Source organism: Hylobates moloch, unplaced genomic scaffold (assembly GCF_009828535.3).
Source record: "Hylobates moloch isolate HMO894 unplaced genomic scaffold, HMol_V3 SCAFFOLD_8, whole genome shotgun sequence".
NCBI lineage: Eukaryota > Metazoa > Chordata > Mammalia > Primates > Hylobatidae > Hylobates > Hylobates moloch.
This window is the reverse complement of record NW_026652283.1, coordinates 68,443,537-68,465,830: the sequence shown is the minus strand read 5'-3', so window position 1 is coordinate 68,465,830 and position 22,294 is coordinate 68,443,537. Positions and strand designations below refer to the sequence as shown.

The 22,294-nt window shown below is 43.9% G+C and overlaps 1 protein-coding gene and 1 long non-coding RNA gene across 4 annotated transcripts in view; one reads left to right on the top strand and one right to left on the bottom strand.

Moving 5' to 3' along the window:
• Positions 1-22,294, bottom strand: part of LMX1A (LIM homeobox transcription factor 1 alpha) — a 154,352-nt gene that overhangs the window by 5,256 nt on the left and 126,802 nt on the right. For both annotated transcript variants that reach the window (XM_032159107.1, XM_032159109.2), the window contains exons 5-7: positions 6,476-6,648; positions 3,534-3,611; positions 924-993 (exon numbers count right to left, since the gene is read on the bottom strand). In XM_032159107.1, coding sequence (XP_032014998.1) covers positions 924-993; positions 3,534-3,611; positions 6,476-6,648 — 321 coding nt within the window. The remainder of the gene's footprint in view (positions 1-923; positions 994-3,533; positions 3,612-6,475; positions 6,649-22,294) is intronic.
• LOC131384070 (uncharacterized) lies at positions 3,368-11,768 on the top strand. 2 transcript variants are annotated; one of them, XR_009214563.1, is made up of 4 exons: positions 3,368-3,441; positions 4,069-4,235; positions 9,841-10,123; positions 11,307-11,768. It is a non-coding gene; the product is annotated as an uncharacterized LOC131384070 (long non-coding RNA). The 2 variants fall into 2 exon arrangements; XR_009214562.1 differs by lacking the exon at positions 11,307-11,768 and adding an exon at positions 10,993-11,204.

Here is a 22,294-nt window from a genome sequence, read left to right as displayed (position 1 = left end):
AATCTGCACCTTACCAAAATCCCAGGTGACTTACATGCATATTAAAATGTAAGAAGCCCTGTTTTAAGGTACAGACCATTCAAGGAATTCTGGATAGCTGAATTGGGTGCCGAGGGGCATAGCCTTTAATAGTGACATTGTTCTAATATAGTAATTCTTCTTCTTTTTTTCCTTTAACTTCCATGAAGTCTCCCACAGTCTGTCCCTCTTCACCCTCCTCCCTAATCCTCATATCACCCTGACTTTTTCAAAAGTACATCTGGGTAGAGAACAGAAGGCCCATGGCCTGTGGAACACAGTTAGAGTTCTAGTCCCAGCCCCCACCCTTACTGATCTAGGGCCACATTCAATCTTGCAGAGCCTTTGTTTGCTCATCTGTGACATGGGGATAATAACAACTTCTCCACTCACCTCCAGGAATGGGTGTTGTAAAAGTCAAGTCAGCATGTATGAGAACACCAATCTATAAAAGTGTTCAACAAAGGAGGGCATTGTTATTTTACTATCATTATTTTCACTACTTTATGTTATTTTGTAAAGAGGCAAGTCACTGAGGTGTCTTCTATTAAATCGATTAGCCTGGAAGAAGAACTAAGCAAGATGAGAAACTGAACGTATCTGTGACTCTGCAAGTAGTCCTGACACATTCTCCCTGACATTGTGGTGGGATCCAGGCCCAGACGCTGTGGATAAAGTCAGTGCCATCCCCAATCAGCAGTTCTAAGCCTGCAGCTCAGGAGCCCTCAACCCTCTCACAAGTTCCTCATGGCTCAGTCTTCCTTGAAGGCCTTATCTCTCCAGCTGGTGCGGTCTAGGCTTCACCGAGTCCAGATATGTCATCCAAAGAGCTGGGTAGTGGGAAGCCTCTGGTAGGAACAGCCTGGATTCCAGCCAGAACTGCCTGGGAGGAGGCACCAGCTTACCAGAGCTCAGCCTCTGGGTGTTCTGCTGATCTTGCTGCTGCTGCTGCTGTCGCCTGGCCAGCTTCTTCATCTGATAAGGAGAGGACCATAGGATTAGAAGTCAGGTGGCCTGCAGCATGTTCACAAAGTAAGGTGGGGGGGGGGGCCTGGAAGAGACACCTTCCCCGGGAGAGGGCTTATTGGCAAAGCTCTGGCTCTTACTTAGTAAAGGAGCAACAGTGGCCAGCTCCGTGTGCGAGAAGCATTGCAGCTGAGAGCTCTTCTACTCTGCAGCAGTATAAAGACAGCTGGCTGGGAAGCAAGGGTGCAGCTTGTCTTAGCAGGAACAGGGATTTTTCCTCAGCAAATAAAACTTGCTGCTTGTGGTGTGACCATTTTACATTAGGTAATAAGTGTGTGACTGTGAAATCTGCAGCCCAGCCTAGACGTATGGAACAAGAGGTTGTGATTTGGGGTAAGCCGAGAGGCTGTTCCTTTCCCCTCCGTCTGCTGGCCCTTAAGATGGAGATGAGCCTACCCAGAGATTCATGCCTCTTCCAAAGCACCCTGCTAACGTGCAAGCTTCCCTGAAGGAATATTTTTTTATTTTTTATTTTTGAGACGGAGTCTTGCTCTGTCACCCAGGCTGGAGTGCTGGAGTGCCGTGGCGCGATCTCGGCTCACTGCAAGCTCCGCCTCCCGGGTTCACGCCATTCTCCTGCCTCAGCCTCCCGAGTAGGTGGGACTACAGGCGCCCGCCACTACGCCTGGCTAATCTTTTTGTATTTTTACTAGAGACGGGGTTTCACCATGTTAGCCAGGATGGTCTCAATCTCCTGATCTCGTGATCCACCCGCCTCGGCCTCCCAGAGTGCTGGGATTACAGGCGTGAGCCACCGCGTCTGGCCCCCTGAAGGAATATTTTTTGCATTAGGGTTCCACGAGATGTTGACATATACTTTGAGTGTGTGTATGTGTCTGTGTGTAGGAAACACTAGATTTTTGTAAAATTTTTCTTTATTGCAAGATTTTTCAGAGCTTTAAATGTGTCCCTGTGCTCTATGAATCCATAGGCTATAGGGCCTCTGCAACTTATTGCACTATGGAGTCTTTCTCTGGTACACATCAACAGCCCTGTTCTGAGGATGTCAGTTAGGGAAATGCTACCTTAACCAATCATGATCAAATAATGAGATAACCTGTGATACTGTAAAGCATATATTTGGTCGTTGACCCTGTTTTTTGGCATACGATTCCTAAAATTTTTGGACTCTCCAAAGTGATGCCTATGTGAATGTTAACGACTGACTGACAGCTGTCAGACCCTAGGTAGCTTCAGGGTGGAGAATGATAATCAGAAAGACCCAGGTATGATTAGATGGTTGGAACATTCAGCCCCACCCCCAAACCTCTGTGGAAAAGGGATGGGCTGAAAGTTAAGTTGACCATCAATGCCCAGTGATTTAATTAATCATGCCTACATTATGAAACCTCTATAAAACCCCAAAAGGATGGGGATCGAGAGCTTCCACACAGCTGAATACATGGAGGTTCCTGGAGGCTGGGGTGCACAAGGAGGGCATGGAAGCTTCACACCCTTCCCCCATTTCTCTCCATATGCATCACTTCATTCGCATCCATTGTAATATCCTTTATAATAAAGCAGTAAATATAAGTAAGTATTTCCCTGAGTTCTGTGAGATGCCCTAGCAAATTAATCAAACCCAAGGAGTGGGGTCACTGGAATCCCAATTTATAGCCAGTTGATCTGAAGCACAGGTAAAACAACCTGGAGCTTGCAATTGGCATCTGAAGAGGAGGGCAGTCTTGTGGGGCTGAACCCTCAACCTGTGAAATCTGACACTATTTCCAGGTAGAGAGTGTCAGAATTAGAGGACACCCAGTTGGTATCCACTGCACAACTGATTGCTTGCTTGGCCTATGGAGAATATGTCCACATATTTTGTCACAGAAGCATTCTGTGCTGATTGTTATAGTGTAAGAGCAGAGGAAACATAGAGTTTGTTTTTTCCTCATATCATCCACTAAAGATCAGGGCTCTTGAGAAACAGTCCACAGGGCACATGTATTTTTAGAGGTAGGAAGATGAATGAGCAAAAGGTCTAAAACTAAAACCATGATGAGGGAATATAGAGCTTCATTGGATCCAGAGGACAGTACGACGGCTTGGGCCTATATTAGTGAGGGCTGGGCCCTGGAAGAAGTAAGAAAAGGCACTCATTCTACCCTGTCATAATATTGTCTTGGACCAGTCATATGCATGCTACTTTTAAAATAACTTTGGTATTTGCATTAAATAAATATGAATTAAAGAACATGCTTTTACCAAAAGACACAGAAAGTCATTTATTCATACAGATGGCTGGCCAAATTCACAGTCATGGCCGCTAGGAAAATACAAGCAATTTCACTAAAATGAATGCCTTCTCTCTCCCCTTCTGCAGGGCTGCTGTGGCCAAAATAATTATTGATAACAGAATTTTTGAATCAAGAGAACTACTCTATCCAATGAGCTAAGGTGAGAAAACCCAGCAGCAAGTACAATGTCCTACTGTGATTATTTCAGGAAACCAGCAACACGGGGACAGATAAAAGTAAGAAGCAGGTTACCTTCGCTCTCTGGTTTTGGAACCACACCTGGACGACACGGACACTCAGCCCTGTCTCTGCAGCCAGAGTCTCTCTCACCTTGGAAAAATTGAACATGAGAAATGTAGACACACTGGCATCTCAGGGTAGGAGGTAGAACATCTCCTATATAATACATGAGGGGGCCAAAAGACTGTATCTGCTTTAGGAGCCAGATAGTTTTTAATGTTGAGCATAAACACAAACATGAGAACATTGCTTCCCTTCAGGTAGAAAGTCCTTCACCAGGTAAAGAAACAAAAGAATAATTATTAATTTACATGTGCATTCCCAAGAGGTGTTTCTGGATTTCTCTTGCTCTGGAAATTAGGCCTTCAAGTGGTTTAGACATTAGTCTATTGTTGTGCTTTAGCTATAAGATATGCATATGCATTGACCTACTTAAGGAGATCTGAGAGTGAAAATCACTTTGGAAAAACAAATGGCTCTCTCTTGGTCTCCTCTCTTGCCTAAATTCATTGACCTTAATTTTTGGTTTTGTCCCTCATATCTCTAGGTAACTTTGGGTGTTTCACGAATATCCATAGTGACTGCTACCCCGAGTGAGCCCTGCCCAAAGAGAACAAGATGAGAGCCATCTGGAACCTGGCAGAGCCAGGTAGACAACTCTGAGGCCAGCATGTGTGCCAGGGCTGTGGTGGAGACAGGACAACTGGGATCCAGGTAATAAAGAGATGCATTTAAACATCTGCCTACCATACAGGCACACAGTGAGGGTCTGGCAAGGTGTTGAGAAGAGAAGGGGCAAGAAGCACAGATTTTCAGAGGGGGACCTGAGAGACACTGCCCTCTCTTGATTAGATCCTGGGGAGGAGATGGGATTGAAAGAGCTCCTTGAATAAACGTGTGAGTAGAGCAAATGGAAGCCTTGAGAAATACTTCCCCTTTATCATGCCACTTGGGGCAAGGCTTAGAAGTGGAATGATTAGAACAGGTTTTTATAGCACATCCTTCTGCTAAGCCAACTAAAATAGGAGTGTACTCAGAGGCCCACCTCCACCTGCTGAAACCCTATCCATTCCTCAGAGGCCCAGCTCAAAAGCCACCTGTTCTACAAAGCCTTGCCTGATTGCCCAGACCAAAGTGACCTTTCCCTTCCCTTGCTTCCTGGCTTCCCCTCTGTTATGGTCCTCAGAGCCCCCTCTCTGGTGTTACAGTAATGTGTACATGCATCTCCTTCTTGCTGGTTACCTGGAAGCTGCCCGGGGACAAGCACCCAGCACAAAGCCATACATGGGCTGGGAGTTTAGTATACATGGAAGAAGTAAATAAGTGAGGAAGATTATAATTTGTCCTAGTGCAAGACCAATTTGGGGGCATTTCTCTTTCTACCAATACCTCTCTTGGAGCACAAGGAGCTGCAAGGGCAGAAAAAGTGAGTCTGCAGCTGAATCTTTCCAAAGATCAGAAGTTGTGATAGGCTGGACTATTGCTCAACAAATATCTATCCTTCCCTCCCCTGCCGTGGTGGGTGCGTGCTTCATCACTGCACCTATGCTGGGCTAAGCCCATGCCTTGCTTTGGCCTGTGGGATGTGATGTGTCTGATACCCAGCAAGAGATTTTCGATGGGCTTCCCACTTTGACTAGGCCTCTTGCTTCCTGCCATCCTCATGAGAACAACATGCCCAGGAGGGGGCTGCTCCTTCAGCCTGGACCCTCGGATGACAGACAGGTGGAGCAGGCTGGAACCTGCACCCAGCTGGGCCACAGCCAATACACAGCCCAAGAAAAGAAAATACATGTTTGTTGGGAACCATGATGACTTTTTGTTTGTTTGTTTGTTTTTATCACAGACAAAGCTGACTAATACAGAAAAGGATGCAGGAAAAATAATGCTAACATTTTTTCAAAATGTATTTCCTTTATGAATTTCAGTAAAGAATACCCTATTTTATTTATTTTTATCATGTAAAAGATAGTACTCAGTATATGACAGGCAGCCGATAAACAATAAGTACTCAATAAATGGGCGCTGCTATTTATGGCAGACTGCTAATTATCCCCAATATCTATTCTTTCTTCCTCCTATGAGTAATTGAATCACTAAGTTTAGCAAGGTTCTTGGTCACCGAGACAGACTCATTTCCCAACTTTCCCTGCAGGAAGTGTGGCCACAGGACTACATTTTGGCCAACACATATGAGGAGAAATTATTTGAGCAACCCCTAGATACATCCTTAAAAAGCAGGGTGCTTGCCCTCCATTTCCTCTTTCTCTACCTGGTGGCTGGAAACATGGTGACAACTGGAGCAGTCGCTTGGACCCAGGAGATGGATAACAGAGCCACCTACCAGCCTTGCCTTGCTCACCTCTGAACTGTGATGGAAGAGAATAAACTCCTGTCTTATTAAACCACTGTATTTTTTTTTACATGAATGTCCATAGCAGTCCTATTTGAAACAGTCCCAAACTAGATACAACCCCAAACACCCATCAACAGGTGCATGGACAAACCAACCATGGCACACCTCCACAGTGGAATGCTGAAATAGGAATGAGTGAATCCCCAAACCACCACACCAAGTGGAAAAAGCCAGACTCAAAAAAGAGTACTGCAAGCCACTGTGTTTTTATACTCTTTGCTTTACAGCATCTGGGTCTACACCACAACGGGCACCTATCATTATTACTGTTCCCATTGTGCTCCATGAAATGAAAAGTGTGACAGGGGCCATTTGGAGTTGGTGTGCATTCATGAAAGCTTGAGGAGAGTCTATCACACCCTGGCCACAGCTTAGTGATCTCTGGAGTCTCCAACGGGCTTGAGCCACCTGTGCAGGCTCTGTCTGAACAGACTTCCTCACCACTCTAACCCCCAATGCCCACTGAGATCCCAGAAGGGTCTGAGTGCACACAGAGAAGTGGGGCCCAGCTCCTTTTCCTCCCTGCCCCCTCCTATACCTTCCTGCAGGGCTTGGAGGATACTTCAAATGAGGCCTTGAATGCTCGCCTCTGTTGAGTTGTCAAGATGGTTCTCGGACGTTTGGGGCGCTTATGGTCCTTGCCTTCCTCAGCAGTTCCTTTCCCTGCCCCATGGGCTGACTTGCAGAGACTTTCTTCATCATCACTTTTACCTGAAAGAAGCAAAAGACAGTGTTGTGAGTCCCTGAAAGCCAGTTCCTGGAGCTGTATATTATTCCATAGCAAGGCCTCCAGGTCCACATTTCCAGGATGGCTTTATGTATGAGAGCAATAACCTATGTGGTATTGATTTTAAAGCTTCCAGGAAGAGGCTAAGAAAAATACTTCTAAAACCCAGAGACAGGCAGCAGAAAGTCCACCATTACACCTCAGGCTTTATCACAGCATTACATCCTGGCTCCACATTTACTAGTTGTGTGGCCTTGGGCAATGATATGGTTTGGCTCTGAGTCCCCAGAATTGTAATCTCCACGTGTTGATGGAGGGACATGGTGGGAGGTGATTGGATCATGGGGGCAGTTTCCCCCATGCTGATCTTGTGATAGTGAGTGAGTTCTCACACGATCTGATGGTTTCAAAGTGTATGGCTTCTTTCACACTCTTTCTCTCCTGCTTTGCCATGTAAGACCTGCTTTCTTCCCCTTCACTTTCTGCCATGATTGAAAGCTCCCTGAGGCTTCCCCAGCCATGCAGAACTGTGAGTCGATTAAACTTTTTTCATTACAAATTATCCAGTCTCCGGTATGTCTTTATGGCACTGTGAAAATGGACTAATACAGGCAACTTACTTAACTCTCTACAACTAAATGTACTCTTCAGCAAAATCGTCATTTTTCAAGACTAGACCTAGACACTGTGTCTGAAACTCTAGTTACTGCCAAGTGGTAGAAAATATTATTGTTAAAAAGGCCATAGAGAAAAGCATTAGATTATCTGCCAGTACAGATAACTCAGAATGGACAGGTAACACTGATAACTAATCAACATTGCTTTTCTGTAAAGTAAATAACTCTCTACTGTTAAAGTAATTGTCTAACTATTTGAAATACTTCAACTCTATAAGCAGTGAACAACATGAGGGTTAACTCTGAAAGGAAATAAAATCTCTAGTATATGTCACTTTTTTTTCCAGGCTACCTCTTACATTCCACAGACATCACACTCCTGAGAAGGTGCTTCTAGGGTCTGGGACATACCTGTGTAAGAGAGACTTCTTTTTACTTTTGGCATTAAAAGCCATAGGCAGGCTGGGTGTGGTGGCTCACGCCTATAATCCTAGCACTTTGGGAGGCCAGGGCAGGTGGATTTCCCGAGCTCAGGAGTTTGAGATTATCCTGGGCAAAGCTCCGTCTCTACTACAAATACAAAAAATTAGCTGGATGTGGTGGCGGGTGCCTGTAATCCCAGCTACTCGGGAAGCTGATCCAGGAGAATCACTTGAATCCAGGAGGTAGAAGTTGCAGCAGTGAGCTGAGATCATGCCACTGTACTCCAGCCTGGGTGACAGAGCAAGACTCTTGTCTCCAAAACAAAATAATAATAATAAAAGCCATAGGCAATTCTATGCTCAAATGATCTAACAAGAACCTCATTTTTCTCTGGATTCTCACAGAGCTCAACTGCCCTCTTTTCTCTGGTGAACATCTTTGCCTCAATGGCTTTCCCACAGCTGTGCCAGTCCCTTCTGGCCACTTCAAGAAAGCAAAGATGAAAGGACCTACTGTGTGTGAGCTACACATCCTTTTTCTTTCCTCCTGTCCTCCTCTGTGAAGGATGCCCATGGGCATATGCTGTTTTAGTGTAGACATTAGCTGAGTTCTCATTTTTGGCTCTGCCAGAGCCAAAAAAACTTATTTAATCTGAAAGGATAATGGCCTCTTCCTTCCATGAACATTTGAACATACAAGGTTGAACAGGAAGGGAACACTAAATCATGAGTTCCTGAGGACATGGCCCTTTCAATACAATTGAAAAGGGACTGATACAGGCAGACCTAGGTTTCCATCCCAGTTCTGACCCCATGCTGTAAGTATGGCCGTGTGCAAGTTCTGTCATGTTGCTGAGCCTTGGTTTCCATACCTATATACCAACAACAATAATACCACACAGTGGGTGTCACAGAAGTAGGGTTGTTGTGTGTAAAGCAACTAACACAGTCCTGGCACTCAGGCGGCTCTTAATAGATGGTATGAAAAGGGTGTCTTTTCCCTCTGCCTCACCCCTCTCAATAGTACAAATAAAACCCCCCACAAGATTAAAGAAGAGAGTTAAAGCAAGAATCCTCATGACAAGGGGTGGCCACTCTGGCATCTTCAAGTCTGAGGTTGCTGTTTTCCAGGGGGTGATGTGGTAAGCTGATCTCAGACATAATCTTGGTGTGAAGGGATTATAAAATCTTTCTAGAAGGTTTTCAGAGTGGCAAGGAAAAAACAAGCACTTAAGAACTAAGAGCCTCAGGAAAATAAGAAGATCCCACAGGAGGATAAAAGGCAGAAAAAAGAAAGCCATTGACTGCACAGATTTGCCCTTGCTAGACCCTATTGATCCTACTGCTCAGAGGCACCCCAAACTTTGGTGTTTAGTGAGGCCAGCAATTTCTCTGGTGGTGGACTCCCTGGGGTAAAAGCAATGCTCCTCTAGAACTAGTGATGACTTCGCTGACATTTCTGAGGAAATGGAGCTAATGCCCCACCCCAGGGATCATGCAGATCACCTTCAAAGTAGGCAAGAAAAGAGGCTGAGTCTGCAGGCCAGGCTCAGAAAGAGAGCTGGGAAATTCCCAGTATAGAATATATTTTAAAATGCAGTTGTATTATCTCCAGAAACCTCATGCCTCATACCAGTCTGTTCAATAAAACAGCACTTGCATTGATCCTTTTACAGTCATTCCTCACATAGTTTGATGCAAATGTATATTGATAACATAACTAATGAAAATGTAAAGTCTAAAATAATGATAATGATTCATTTATATTGATACAATCCAGGAAAGCAATGTGACATGGTATCTACAAGCATGGCCTTTAGCGTTATATAAACTCAGGCTTAAATTCTAGCTCCGCCAGTTACTGTGTTTGATTCTGAACACATTCGCAAGACTTAATTTTCTCATCGGGGAAAGGAACAGTGTTGTTGGAATTAAATGGGATGATATATGTAAAGGGTTTAGCACCATACAGAAATAATTGGTATTTAATAAGTCACAGTAATAATCATTATTATTTCAACATAAAAGACATATTCTTAGTTCTGACACGTGTTGTCAGTTAATTACAGTCTCGGATCAGTGGGGGGGTCTCAGTTAAGGTTTTACACTACAGGTGTTCATTTCTCTCTCTTTGCAGATATGACCCTAGCCAACATGTAGAGCCGGTTGTGTGGACTGTGCCTGCGTGCTTGAGAGAAGGGAGAGCAACAGAGGGAGGCAGAGTTGGAGCTGGTTGCAGAAGGAAAGTGCAATTTCTGAAGTTTGTTCAGAGCCCCAGAGGCAGGATGGCTAAGGGCCTTCTGGGGTCCTCCTACTGCTGTTGCTGTACTCAGCCTTGCCTGGGACATGTGTACATCCCCAAAGAACTGCTGTGCCATCGTGAACCAACAGAGAAGAGAGGGGAGGAGAACACCTCCTAGGTTAGCCGTTGGGGCCTATTTTGGGGGGAGGTGGTGAGCACCACAGGTGGCTGCTCTTTCCTTCTCTCCACATCCCTGCAAGAAAAGAGAAAAACATATTTGTTTTCAAAACGAGGAAAAGAGAAGGGGAAAGGGATGAGGGACTGGTTCCAGGACGCCTGCATATACTCAAGTGCATAATCAAACCTGTGCATACACAAGTCCCTCAGCTGGTCCTGCCTAACCTGGCTACAGGAAAAGTGGGTCTCCCACAGTGCATATATGTGGGTTTCACAGCCCTTGAATACTGTCTGCATTTGGTTGAAAAAAATCCACATATAAGTGGACCTGCACAGTTCAAATCCATGTTGCTCAGGGTTAATGGTAGCAGTAGTAGTGGTGGTTTGTCTCTGGAGTGTTTCTGTTGCTTTTGTGGTGCGTTTTCTTTCTTTGAGTCTTCCTTCCTGCTATTCAATACCTCATTCTCTTCTGTCCCTTTACATCTTCCATTTTGCTTTCTAAGAAGCACTTCATGCTCTGGACCAGGAGTCTACAGGCATTTCCTATAAAATGCCAGAGAGTTAACATTTTAGCCTTTGCATGCCTCACAGTCTCTGTTGCAACTACTCAACTCTGCAATTGTAGCACAGAAACAACCGCAGACAATATGAATGGGCACGGCTGTGTTCCAATAAAATGTATTTCAAAAACAGGCATCAGGCCAGATTTGGCCTGCATACCATAGTTTGCCGACCCCTGCCCTAGACCTCTCCTGACCTCTTGTTCTCCATCAAAACTTACACATCCTGTGTCCCGTTCTTCCAGCTCTGACTCTGGAGGCAGGAAACACTGCTCATGGTTAGCATGGTTTGATGTGTTCTCTCCCACAGTCAATAACATATATGCATTTAATAAGAAATGCCACTACCCAACAGTCACCAATGTGGAATTTTGGGCATCCTGGCGCATCTGAGCCAGAGAGATTCTGAAGATGGAGGAACAGAGGAACCTTTTGGCACCTCCCAAAGTACAGACAGATGCCACAACCCAGCTGCCAACAGGAATTCAGACCCTGGCTAACCATCACCCAGCTTCCATCTACTGTATTGTAAATATTATGGGTATAGTGGTGCCCTCTGACTCTCCTGGGGAGTTTCCAAGCTGCTCTTGGGGTGCTCACTGAGGCTTTTGTTTTCTCTTTCAGCAGGGGCAGACCTGCCTGACTTGGATATCAGCTTCTCCATGAAAATATGCAGTGCCTAAAATTTACACTGATCAATTTGTTCACGAGAAAGGACATTTCTAAAAGAGCCAGGAGACTGCCCCCAGAACCAAGAGGAGTACTGGAGAGCAGAAGATGAAGAAAAACCTTTTAACAGCAGAGCAGTGAAGTGGAGGGAGAGGCAGCCCCTCTCCTTTGCCAGAGACTCCCACTCCCAGATGCAGGCCGAAGCGATCCCTCATAATTTAAGCTGACACCCCTCAGCGGAGATGAAAGGAACACCACTCGCTGCTCTCCAACAACAAATGTCAGCATCCCTGGAGGCCATTTAGACACAAACGCAGCATAAATCTGACTCCTAGTGGGGAAGTCCAGAGATTAAGTCTCCACGCACAGCCTACCAGAGTGAAATGAATTTGCTTGGCACGAAGTTTGAACATGTTTCTCAGGGCCTTTCTTTCCCCTTTCTTGTAAAAAAAAAAAAAAATCTGGAATGGTTCAGGGCTGTTTTTCCCCCTTGCTGTTCCTCCCACTCATTTATGACATAAGCAATGGCAGATGAAAGACCCAGCCATGGTTTATGGCTCAGAGACAGAGCTGCACTACCTGTGGGGCCTCGGAGATTCATTTCAGGTTGTTGGAAAAATCCCAACGGCCCATAAACAGGGCAAGAGATATCTGAGCTTGGCCTAGGAGGCGAGGGTGAGGGAGGGGATGAGAGACCTTCATGCTAGGGCAGGGAGAGGCAGGAATGGGCCTCAGATGCTTCCCCAGTGATGAGCCTCATAAATGTCTTTTAGACAGGGGGAGTAGGGGAAGGGTCTGGGATTTGTTGTGAGTGGAGAGAGGGGGGAAAGAAAGAAGGGAGGAATTTATGAAGACAGGATATATAGGAAGCTATTTCAGTCACTGCCCTGCACTACAGGACTAGAATTCCATTCTCCCTGAGAATAGCAGCAGTCAACTCTCAACGCGATGAACTCAAAGCAGCATTTAAAATCCAAGAGGCAAAAAGTGCAGTTCTCTAGAAAAGCAAAGTCCATGTAGCTACTGTTCTGAAACTGTCTGACACATAGTTCTTCAAGGAAGTTTCTACTCAGACCAAAAACGGTTTCTGGTAAAAGATTTGACTTGGAGTTCTTTCATTTACTCTTACACTCAGTAAGCATTTATTACGGGCTCATGGGTGGAGGACTGCACAGGGACAATCCTAGGATCCAGGGATGATGAAGATTCAGCCTCTGCTCTCACAGAGATATGTGATTAGTAGAGGATAAAGACCCAGCACCAAAATAATAACTGTGCAGAGAAGTTAAGAGAGGGGACCAGGGAAGGGTTCACAGTGCAGGTGTCACTTGAGCTGAAAATAAATGACACAAATGGTGACCAGGAGTTGCCAGGGAGAAAAGGGGAGAGAGGGCACTTTATGCCAAGGGCATAAAATACCTAATGACATGGAAACAAGACATTGACCTGGAATGGAGGCTCCTCAAATACGAATGTTCCTGGCATTCCACTACACATTCAGCACTGTTCCGAGTACTGTGAGGGGATAAAAAAGAAGAACCCCTTGCTCTTAAGGAACATAAAACTGAATTAGAGGGAGTTGGCATGTAAACGATAATAAAGCATATTAAAGTGTATGTGGTTAAGTTCTTCAGGCATAGTAAAAACTGAAAAAAAAAGTGTGAGCCTTTAAAAAAGAGGAGTATCAATTAGCCAGAGAAGTTAATGAATGAAGGAGGCTTCCAGGTAAGGAAGGAGAGGATTTAGAAAGCCCAATGGGAGGAAGGAGGTGTTACAAAGGACAGGAAGGAAAGGGAGAAGGTGTGTGCAGAGATGAGTGTGGGCCTTTTGGGGCCTCAGGCAGCCTTTCATGGCATGGAAGGTCTTATTGGAACACTCCACCTAACCGACGAATAAACATAGCCTCAAAGAGGTGCAGAAACCTGTCCCAAAAGACACAGGGCATAGGTGGCAGGGTCAGGTTTCATGCAAGGCTTGTCTACTTCCAGGACCAGGCCCAGAGGCACCCCTGCAGGGAGGAAAGGAACAGGCTGTTTAGCCAGCATAGCAGACATAGTAAGGAACTGACAGTTACCTGTACATGCCTTGGGCCAAGTGTGTGGAAAATCAAATGCTTTATTTCCCATTAATTACTAATAACCACTAAAGATTACTCTTTCTATGGGAAGGTGTGTGGAGTGGTGGAAAGTAACTTTGGCCATAAAATAGGAGACCTGGATCCTAGTCCTAATTTTGCTACTAAGGTGTGTGCCCTTGGATAAAATTCCTCATGTCTCTGAGATGCAATTTCTTCATCTATGAGATGAATTAAAAATTCCTTATGTTTACCTAATACTTGACATGGCATCACTTTATAATTGCATTGGTTCACTGCTTCTACTACAACCCTATGAGGCAGGAAATGCCTTGTTATCAGTTTTTTACAGATGAGCAAACTGAGGCCCAAGAAGAAAGTAAGGTGATCTTTTGCCCAAGGACACACAGCTGGGATGCTCTTTCTTCAACCCCTATCTCCCCCTACCTGCTTTGATTTGCCTCACGGGTTGTTATAAAGATCCAAGGATACATGGTGCTTGCAAAATATCAGCTGCTGTCTAACTGCAGGCAGCATTATTGTTATTAAAGAGTGAGGAAAGAAAGGGAAGGCTTTCTGGAGGGGGTGAAAGGTTGACCCTGAGCTCCTGCTGGAAAAGCCATTCTTTTCAGTACAAAAGGGGCAGAACTTATTTTAAATCCCCATATCTCCTCAGATCCTCCCATCTCCCCCCACTCCCCACAACTATCCTGCCCTGCCACTGCAATTCCTACCAGGGCGAATGCAAGGAAAATCTGCAAGCACAGTGCACTAAGCACTCCAGGAGCAGAGCAGACAGAAACCAAGCTGCATGCCGGAGTCAGGCCGTAGGTAAAGTGTCCCAAGAAAGACACCTTTGTTCAAAGATGTCCACTGCAGATGGGGGTTTCTGTGCCAGGCAGGGGGAGGGGCCGGGCAGGTCAGAGGCAGGGCACTCCAGCTCAGACGTCCAGGCAGGCCCCAAAGGGGAGCTGTGTGTCTCCACTCTGAGTGCTGGCAGGCTGCCACGGCCTGGATGCCTCTCCCTTTGCTTTCCTCAGCTGGCTGGTGCTCATGAAGGGAGACCTTGTGCTTGGGAGGTATTCAGGGAAACAGGACAGTATTGGGACTGATTGGTAGAATTACTGTGGATTTGCATCAGTTTCAGGCCTTTTCACATTTGGATAGATCTTAAGCTAACACCTACCTTAGCTCTGTCTCCACTCTACACACACACACACACACGCTTTCTCTCTCTCTCCATCATTCCCTCTCTGAATTTTTCCATCTCTTTCTCTCCCCTATCTAATAAAAACATGGCCACATGTAGTCCAAACTGATAAGCACGGGTGTATACTGCATGTACCAACACATAGATTTGTCAGACACTGCAAATACTGGCAACTGAAATATCAGAAGATTCCTCCCCACCAACATCACTGTATTCAAATCAAGCCTGGGTAAATATACTAACTGAAACCATAACTTGTTTTGTTTTGATTTGGCCAGCCTCCAAGAAGGAGACTGTAGAGCTCATAACAAGTTGATTCAGATGTTTGGGGCTCAGAGCTCAGTCTAGATAAAAGCTCATTAATCCAGCTTCCCTATGGTTCACTAGGCTTGGAGTATTATGTGCATGACATTGTATTAGGTTCAAATGAATAAAGTTTGAGTGTGTTTGTCCTAATTTGGGAAGTAACTTAAGTGGATCGAATACCATCTCTTTTTGGAGTAGTCCAATTTTGCTATATTAATTACTAGTCTTTTGAAGGATAAATTATTGAGAAAATTAAATTGTTTCTAGGCAAGGGTTGGAAGACACAGGGTTAATTATCTCTCCAAATTGAAAAAGACTAAGACAACAATCCTGTAGGCGGCTAGGAAGGTGGGGTAAGTTGACTAACACTCAAAATGTTCTCATTGCAAAAGCGAGTCCTCATTGGTCAAATTCACTGTGGTCTTAAACATAGAGAGAAGTTGCCTGAATGACCACAGCTGATCAGATTGCTTGAGCCCTTGGCTGAGACAGTGTGGTTCCCGACCAGGCCCTCTGCTGGTTTGGAGAGGAAAGCGGAGGCCCATACCCAGCCGGGTCTATGCCTTCAGACTCCAGTCCATTCCATAAACCACTGACAGGCTATCTGAAAGAGCAAGGTTAAACAGGGTCAGATACCTAGCCTTTGTTCTTACCTCCGCTACTCACCAGCTGTGTGACCTAAGGCAAATTACCTAACCTTGCCTAGGACTGGGAGGAGGTTTGGGAGGAAATGGAAATTCACTGCTAATAAATACAGAGTTTCTTTTGGTGGTTGGTGGGGTGGGGGGTGATGAAAAATGCTCTAAAATTGACGGTGATGGTTGTACAACTCCGAATACACTAAACACTATTAAATTATACACTTCAAGAAAAAATAATGACCTAACCTCTCTAAGCCCTACTTTTCTCTTTGTAAAATCAGAAGAATAAAGACCTGTCAAGCCACCCTGATAGGATTGTTATGAACACAATACAGACACAGTAGATAAATGCACTTTGAAAAAAGTTATAATAAAAGTGTAAGATATTTCAAATATTTTTATTATGACTCTTGGCTGTTCATGAACTTACCACATATCCCCACTGGCTATGAAACTCAAACTCCTCATATGGAAAATTCCATCGTTCAACAACTCCAGCTTCAGTGTGCCTACTATGTGTAACCACTCTTTTAGACCCAGAATAAGGAGGAATGGACAAGATCAAGAGAGCCTCTGCCTTCCTACCTCTAGTAGGAGAAGATGGTGAATGAAGAAAAACAGAAAAGAAAGCAGAGCAATGGGATAAAGAATGACTGCGGGAGTGAGAAAGGCTTCTTAAATTCACAGTTCTGTGCTAACAGGGAGGTCCAAATCTATCTGCTCTTTGCAGCCTCCCTCAGCTCCTGTCCGTGGTAATTTCTTCCCTTTCCAAATACCCAGAGCACGTATTTGTCTATCTCAAATACTTTAGTTACTCAAGCATATTCAAACAAGAAGACAATTTTGTACGTTGTCTTACATTATTCTCCAACCATTTTAGTGGAAAACAGTATCATAAGCCCTAAGTATAAACTTTTTTTAAAAAAACTAGTGTACTACACCCATATAAAGATTCTGTTTTGACCTACTTCTGGAGGCAGTATAACAGAGTGATTAAGAGAGATGTTTGCACTCAAATATTTTTCTCTGTCATTTACTAGCTAGTGGCCTTGGCCAATGATATGGTTTGGATCTGTGTCCCCACCCAAATCTCATGTTGAATTGTAATCCCCAATGTTGAAGGCAGGGCCTAGTGGGAAGTGATTGGATCATGGGGGCAGTTTCTCATGGTTTAACACTATCCCCCTTGGTGTTGTCATGATGATAGTGAGTCCTCATGAGATCAGATTGCTTAAATGTGTGTGGCACCTCTCTCCTCTTTCTCTTGCTTCTTCTCCACCATGTAAGATGCCTGGATCCCCATTCACCTTCTTCTATGATTGCAAGTTTCCTGAGGCCTCCCCAGAAGCTGAGCAGATGCCTCCATGCTTCCTGTACAGCTTCTGGAACCATGAGCCAATCAAAACTCTTTTCTTTATAGATTTCACAGTCTCCGGTATGTCTTTACAGCAGTGCAAGAACAGACTAATACAGCAAAAATTCCCTCTGCATTAAGTCTAGGCAGCCCCATCTATAAAATGGGGTTGTTGAAAGCACCTACCCAACAAGATAGTTACAGGAACTATGGGGTACAGTGTTTATGGTACCTAGTTAATGGTAAGAAATTAACAAATGGCAGCTAACTTTCATCAGCATTATAATTTTGTGTATCTTCTATATAATTAGAATAAGCTTTCAGAAAACAGTGATCAAGTCTAAATCATCTTTGTATCCTCCACAACACAACAACATACTGAGTGCTCAGGAGATTAATAATTAGCTGTTGAATAGCTTGTCTTTCAGTTAATACAGAAGGAAGAGAAATAAGCCAAAGGTCACACTGGCAATGCATTGCACAAACAAATGCGCTGTAGAGTTCTGCCTTTCCATTTTTTCACAAATCAATTCACCAACGCCAACCAGTAACTTCCAGTCACTATAGAAATTATTAGCTACCTCCATAGTTAGGGTTCATCTGGGATGAAATTTATTTCCCTTGAACTACAATCTGAATCTCTTTCACATTAATATTGATGCTACCAACAGTCCACCTTCTCATTAGTACCCATCCAGTTATGTTTCAATAGGAAGACAGGAGAGCAGGTCATGAAAAAGAGAAACCCCATATTATGCTAATTAGGGATGGAGAGAAGGAGGGAGACTGAAGAAAATAAAATGGAAACAGGGCAGAGAAGGTGGACAGCACTGTGGAGCACATACAATCAGCAATTTGTCATCCAGCCAGTCCTCATGTGACTGCAACACATAGTCTCCAAGCACAGCTTCAGGGAAAGAGGGGAGCACTTGGTCAGGAGGCCCTCAGCCCTGGCAGACTGGGCGGCTTCCCAGCTGAGAAATCTTGGACAGCCATGCTTCGTCATGGGTGAGAATACAAGATTAAGTGAGGAAAGTATAAATGTTGTTTGCAAGGAAAGATTGCCCTAGATTGCTATAAACTGATTATAATTGAATGCAGTGAACTCCACTACAACCATTCAGAAATTACTTATGGTTATTTCCCTTAGGTGAAATTGAGTGTTTCGAGATGATCTTAATGTTGATGAAATCATTGCTGACAGTACCATCACACTTTGTGTAATTAGTTAGCCTTGAATTTCTAACATTAAAAACTCTTCAATACTGTCATTACTTGTAAAGGATAGAGTTTATTGTTGAAATAGGGGTTAGAGGAAAAACATTGTTACTCCGAACCTAAAACCACTGTAATTTTAGTCTGGACTCTAGGGCAGTGGTTTTCAAAATGAGCATGTCCCCAAATAACCTGGTGGGCTGGTGAAAACACGAGTTGCTGATTCAGTGGGTCTGGGATGGGGTACGTGACTTTCTCTTTCTATCCATTTCCCAGGTGATGCTGCTGCTGCTGCTGCTGGTCCAAGAACCACACCTTTAGAATCACTGATCCAGAATGTTTCTACCTCTTTCTTTCTCCACCCCTACACTCCTATCCCTGCAGGCACACACAAGGAGACTGGGTAAGAGCTTCTGAAGAGATGTGAGCAATCACAGCACATTCTTACTTTCAGTCAACAGAATCTTCATGCCTTTTCAACTGTTTCAACCAGCTCTTCATAGTGATTCCTGCTAGTTTTGATAATTGTGGGAGAATGGAATCTTTTTTTTTACAACCATCTTTTCCTCTTTAAAAATAATGGTATGACTGGAGGAAAAGGTAAGGACAAGTATAACGTGACCTAAGATGGGCAGGCACAGGGCTGGCCCTTGTTGTGCATCATTGGGAAGTACACCACCAAGCACAAGGCCAAGCCTCTCTCCTCTCTATCAGTGTGATGGCTGTTAACCACCAGAGCCATGGACAGCTAAGTGGGTAAGCAGGCAGCGAGCCCCTGAAAGGAATCTGCATCATGATTCATCTCTCCTTTACCTTCATGCTTAAGGTGCTCTCTTCCACCTCTATTCCCTATCATCTATTCCTGGACTGAGGCAAAATGCTGAACAGCCCTTCTGTTTGCAGGACTGGTGAATTCAAAGTCATGCATCTCTCACAAAGCACAAATGTCATCCAATGTGTGGGCTTAGCGCAGTGTCCTAGATCAAGTCTTTCAGTGAGTCCTCCCTCACAGTCAGTTGTTTCACCTCCATCAGTGCCAGTGAGAACTAGAGCAAGAGATTATAGGGAAGCATGGCAAACAAGAACAAAACTTGCCATTGTGGGTGCAGCTGAGCTTCGGGAATCATAGGTGGCTGATGAGCTATGACAGCAGCTGGTAAAGAGGTGCTGAGCTTAACCTTGCTATCAGGTTCTAAGTTGACATTACTTCTTTTTGTATCAAATGCCTTGCTCTATATAATGGATGTGCATCTGAGAAGTTGTACATAGACCAAACTTCTGTAAGGTTGAATTTTATTTTCCCAATGAAGGAGTTCTTAGTTACCTAGATGCTTTATCTTAAGGGATAAATTTTTTTAGTATGCAGAGGATCCTTATACTTCCAACATCACGTATTCATCTAAACATATTTGTTGTGCAAAGTGCTTAATATACATCTGTGAACAAGGCAGAGTCTCTGCCTTCACCACAGTCTGGTGGAGGAGAAGAAAGATTAACCGGCCTTTACAAGACAGGCTAAGAAGTGTTTTGGTAAAGTACAAGATGCTGAGGGAATACAATGGAGGGGCATCTAATGTGGTCTCAGGGGATCAGGGCAGGCTTCCTCAAGAAGGCTTGCAGAAAGAGAATGGATTTAAACTTAAATAAATTTAAAATAAAGGACAAGGCAAAAATATTCTAGCACAAGAGAGCAGACAGGAGCACGGACAGTGAAGGAGGGGTTAGCAGAGCTGACAAAGTAGAGCCTTGTGTTTCAGTCTTTAAAACACAGAGCCAGCCACGCACAGTGGCTCACGCCTATAATCCCAGCACTTTGGGAGGAAGCGAAACCCCATCTCTACTAAAAACAATACAAAACTTAACTGGGTATGTTGGCGCACACCTGTAATCCCAGTTACTTGGGTGGCTGAGGCAGGAGATCACCTGAACCCAGGAAGTGGAGGCTGCAGTGAGCCAAGATTGAGCCACTGCACTCCAGCCTGGGCAAGAGAGTGAGACCCTGTCTCAATAATACATACATACATACATACATACATACATACATACATACAATGCAGAGCCAACAGACGGAAATGGTTAAGAGCGGTCTAGAGCTTTGAGTCAAAGAAACCTGGAATTCAGTGCTGGCTGTTTTGGGAAAAAAGTACTTATTTTCTCCAAATTTCAGCGTCCTGTACTGAGCACCATAGTATCCATTCAAGAAATTCATATTATTAATATTTTTCATCACAACTAAGTAATATTACATACCCTATGCAAAAGGGTCTTATTAATATGAGCAAAGACCAAAAAGTCTGTGTTTTTGTTTTTTTTAAAACAAAAGGAAGGAAATGGAAAAAGAAAACTTTAGTCACAAGCTAGGGAGATAGTCATACAAGCAGATAATTACAATATCATTTAAAGAGATTCCTTCATTCATGCATTTGACAAACATTTACTTACTCCACATAATGTTGTAGCAACTGTCATTCTAGGTTCTGAGAATACAGTAGTGAATAAAACAGACAGGACCTCTTACTCTTGTGGAACTTGCCTTTATTTGGAGAAGATATATCAAAGAAGTAAAGCATGATCTACGTCATTTTAGAATCTAAATAAAATTTAAACAGCAAAAAGTGATAAGCATAGATTGAAAACAGTGACTGATGGAGAAGTCAGTAGTGATGGATGTTATTTTGGAGAGAACGGTGCTATAGTTTAGATAGCACCTGCTGCAGCTCCTCCATGGCGCCAGCTTGTACCTGACAGGCCGACTGCAGCTCCAGCTTCCACCAGATGCCTGCAGCAGTTACATCATTTCCTCACTCTGTCCCTCAGCTAGCAGGTAGTAGCAGCTTTCCTTTGTTGCTGATTTGTAGATTGTCTCACCTGGTCTGTTTGCATCTCAACAACCTCATCAGCCATCTAATCACTTCTCTGTATTAAACTCTCTCTGTTCTAAAAGTCAACAGTTGTGTCTTCTCCCCAGGCTGGTCCCTGGATGATTTAGTTCTTCAGGGTGACAAAGGATTTCACAGGTTGGGCAACAGTCCCTTCAATTGCCAGGTAAGCACTTCCATGCACTTGATTTCACTAGCCATATTGAAAACTAAGTTAGCTCAAATCATCTTCTCACTTCCTTTGTTATCTTCCTTGAACCTAGCTTTGTAAGGCTTATCCTAGAGAAGCAGTTAGGTAATAAGACATGGCAAACATTCACCCCAGGATTTAGACTTTAGGTCCAGAATTCAATGGAAATTAGTATTAAAGTTCTACAAGCAGTCAGCACCATGGCCAGATCCAGGAGGCCACATGCAAAAACCAGAGGCCAGAAAGGACTTTAAACGAAACTTACTCCAGAGACCAAAGAGAGGAACTGGATACCTTATCATCTTGCTTGTAGAGCTACTCTTCAGTTTGTCTCCACTATCTGTACTGCTGTGTCATATATAGATCAAACAAAGAGACAGTTTTTTCCACGTGTTGTATCACCTCTAGGAATAGTTAAAATAGAAATGATCTCTGCAACCTGTCCTGAAAATTATCTATCAGATTTCATCAAATATCAGCTGTCTTTAATTTATAAAATATGTCATTATTTTATGGACCACCAAGAAATGAAAAAAATGTGGCCATTTAAACTTTGATACAATGCCTTCCCACCACCTCAACTGTGAATCAGATCTCAATTTTGGATACATTAAAACACAACCCCAAAAAAGTGTCTTAGAACATGAAATAGAGCATCAGCTCTGCTTAAGGTACCCAAGTCCTCTTAACCAGAGAAACTGCTTAAGAGACTGCTCATCTAGAAAACCCCAAGATTCAGGACCTTGGGGAGAGCATTTATTAATGGAAGCTATAGATGGCCCCCCATCACTTCTATTATTAGTCCCAACTCCTTCACGTGTTCCCTACTATCTCTTTGGCCATGTTTATGACACCAAATGAGGCAGCACAAGAGCCCCGCAGTGGGTGGGAGGAAGCCTGATACTAAACCTGCTTCTACCAGTTACTACAACATGGCCTTGAACAAGGCACTTAACCTCAATTTTCTCAGCTATGAAATGAGGGAGTTGTGATAAATGATATTTTAGATTCCTTTCAACACAATCGTCTATGTTTACAAATGAAAGGAGAAAATATTAACAAATCTGCTGTCTG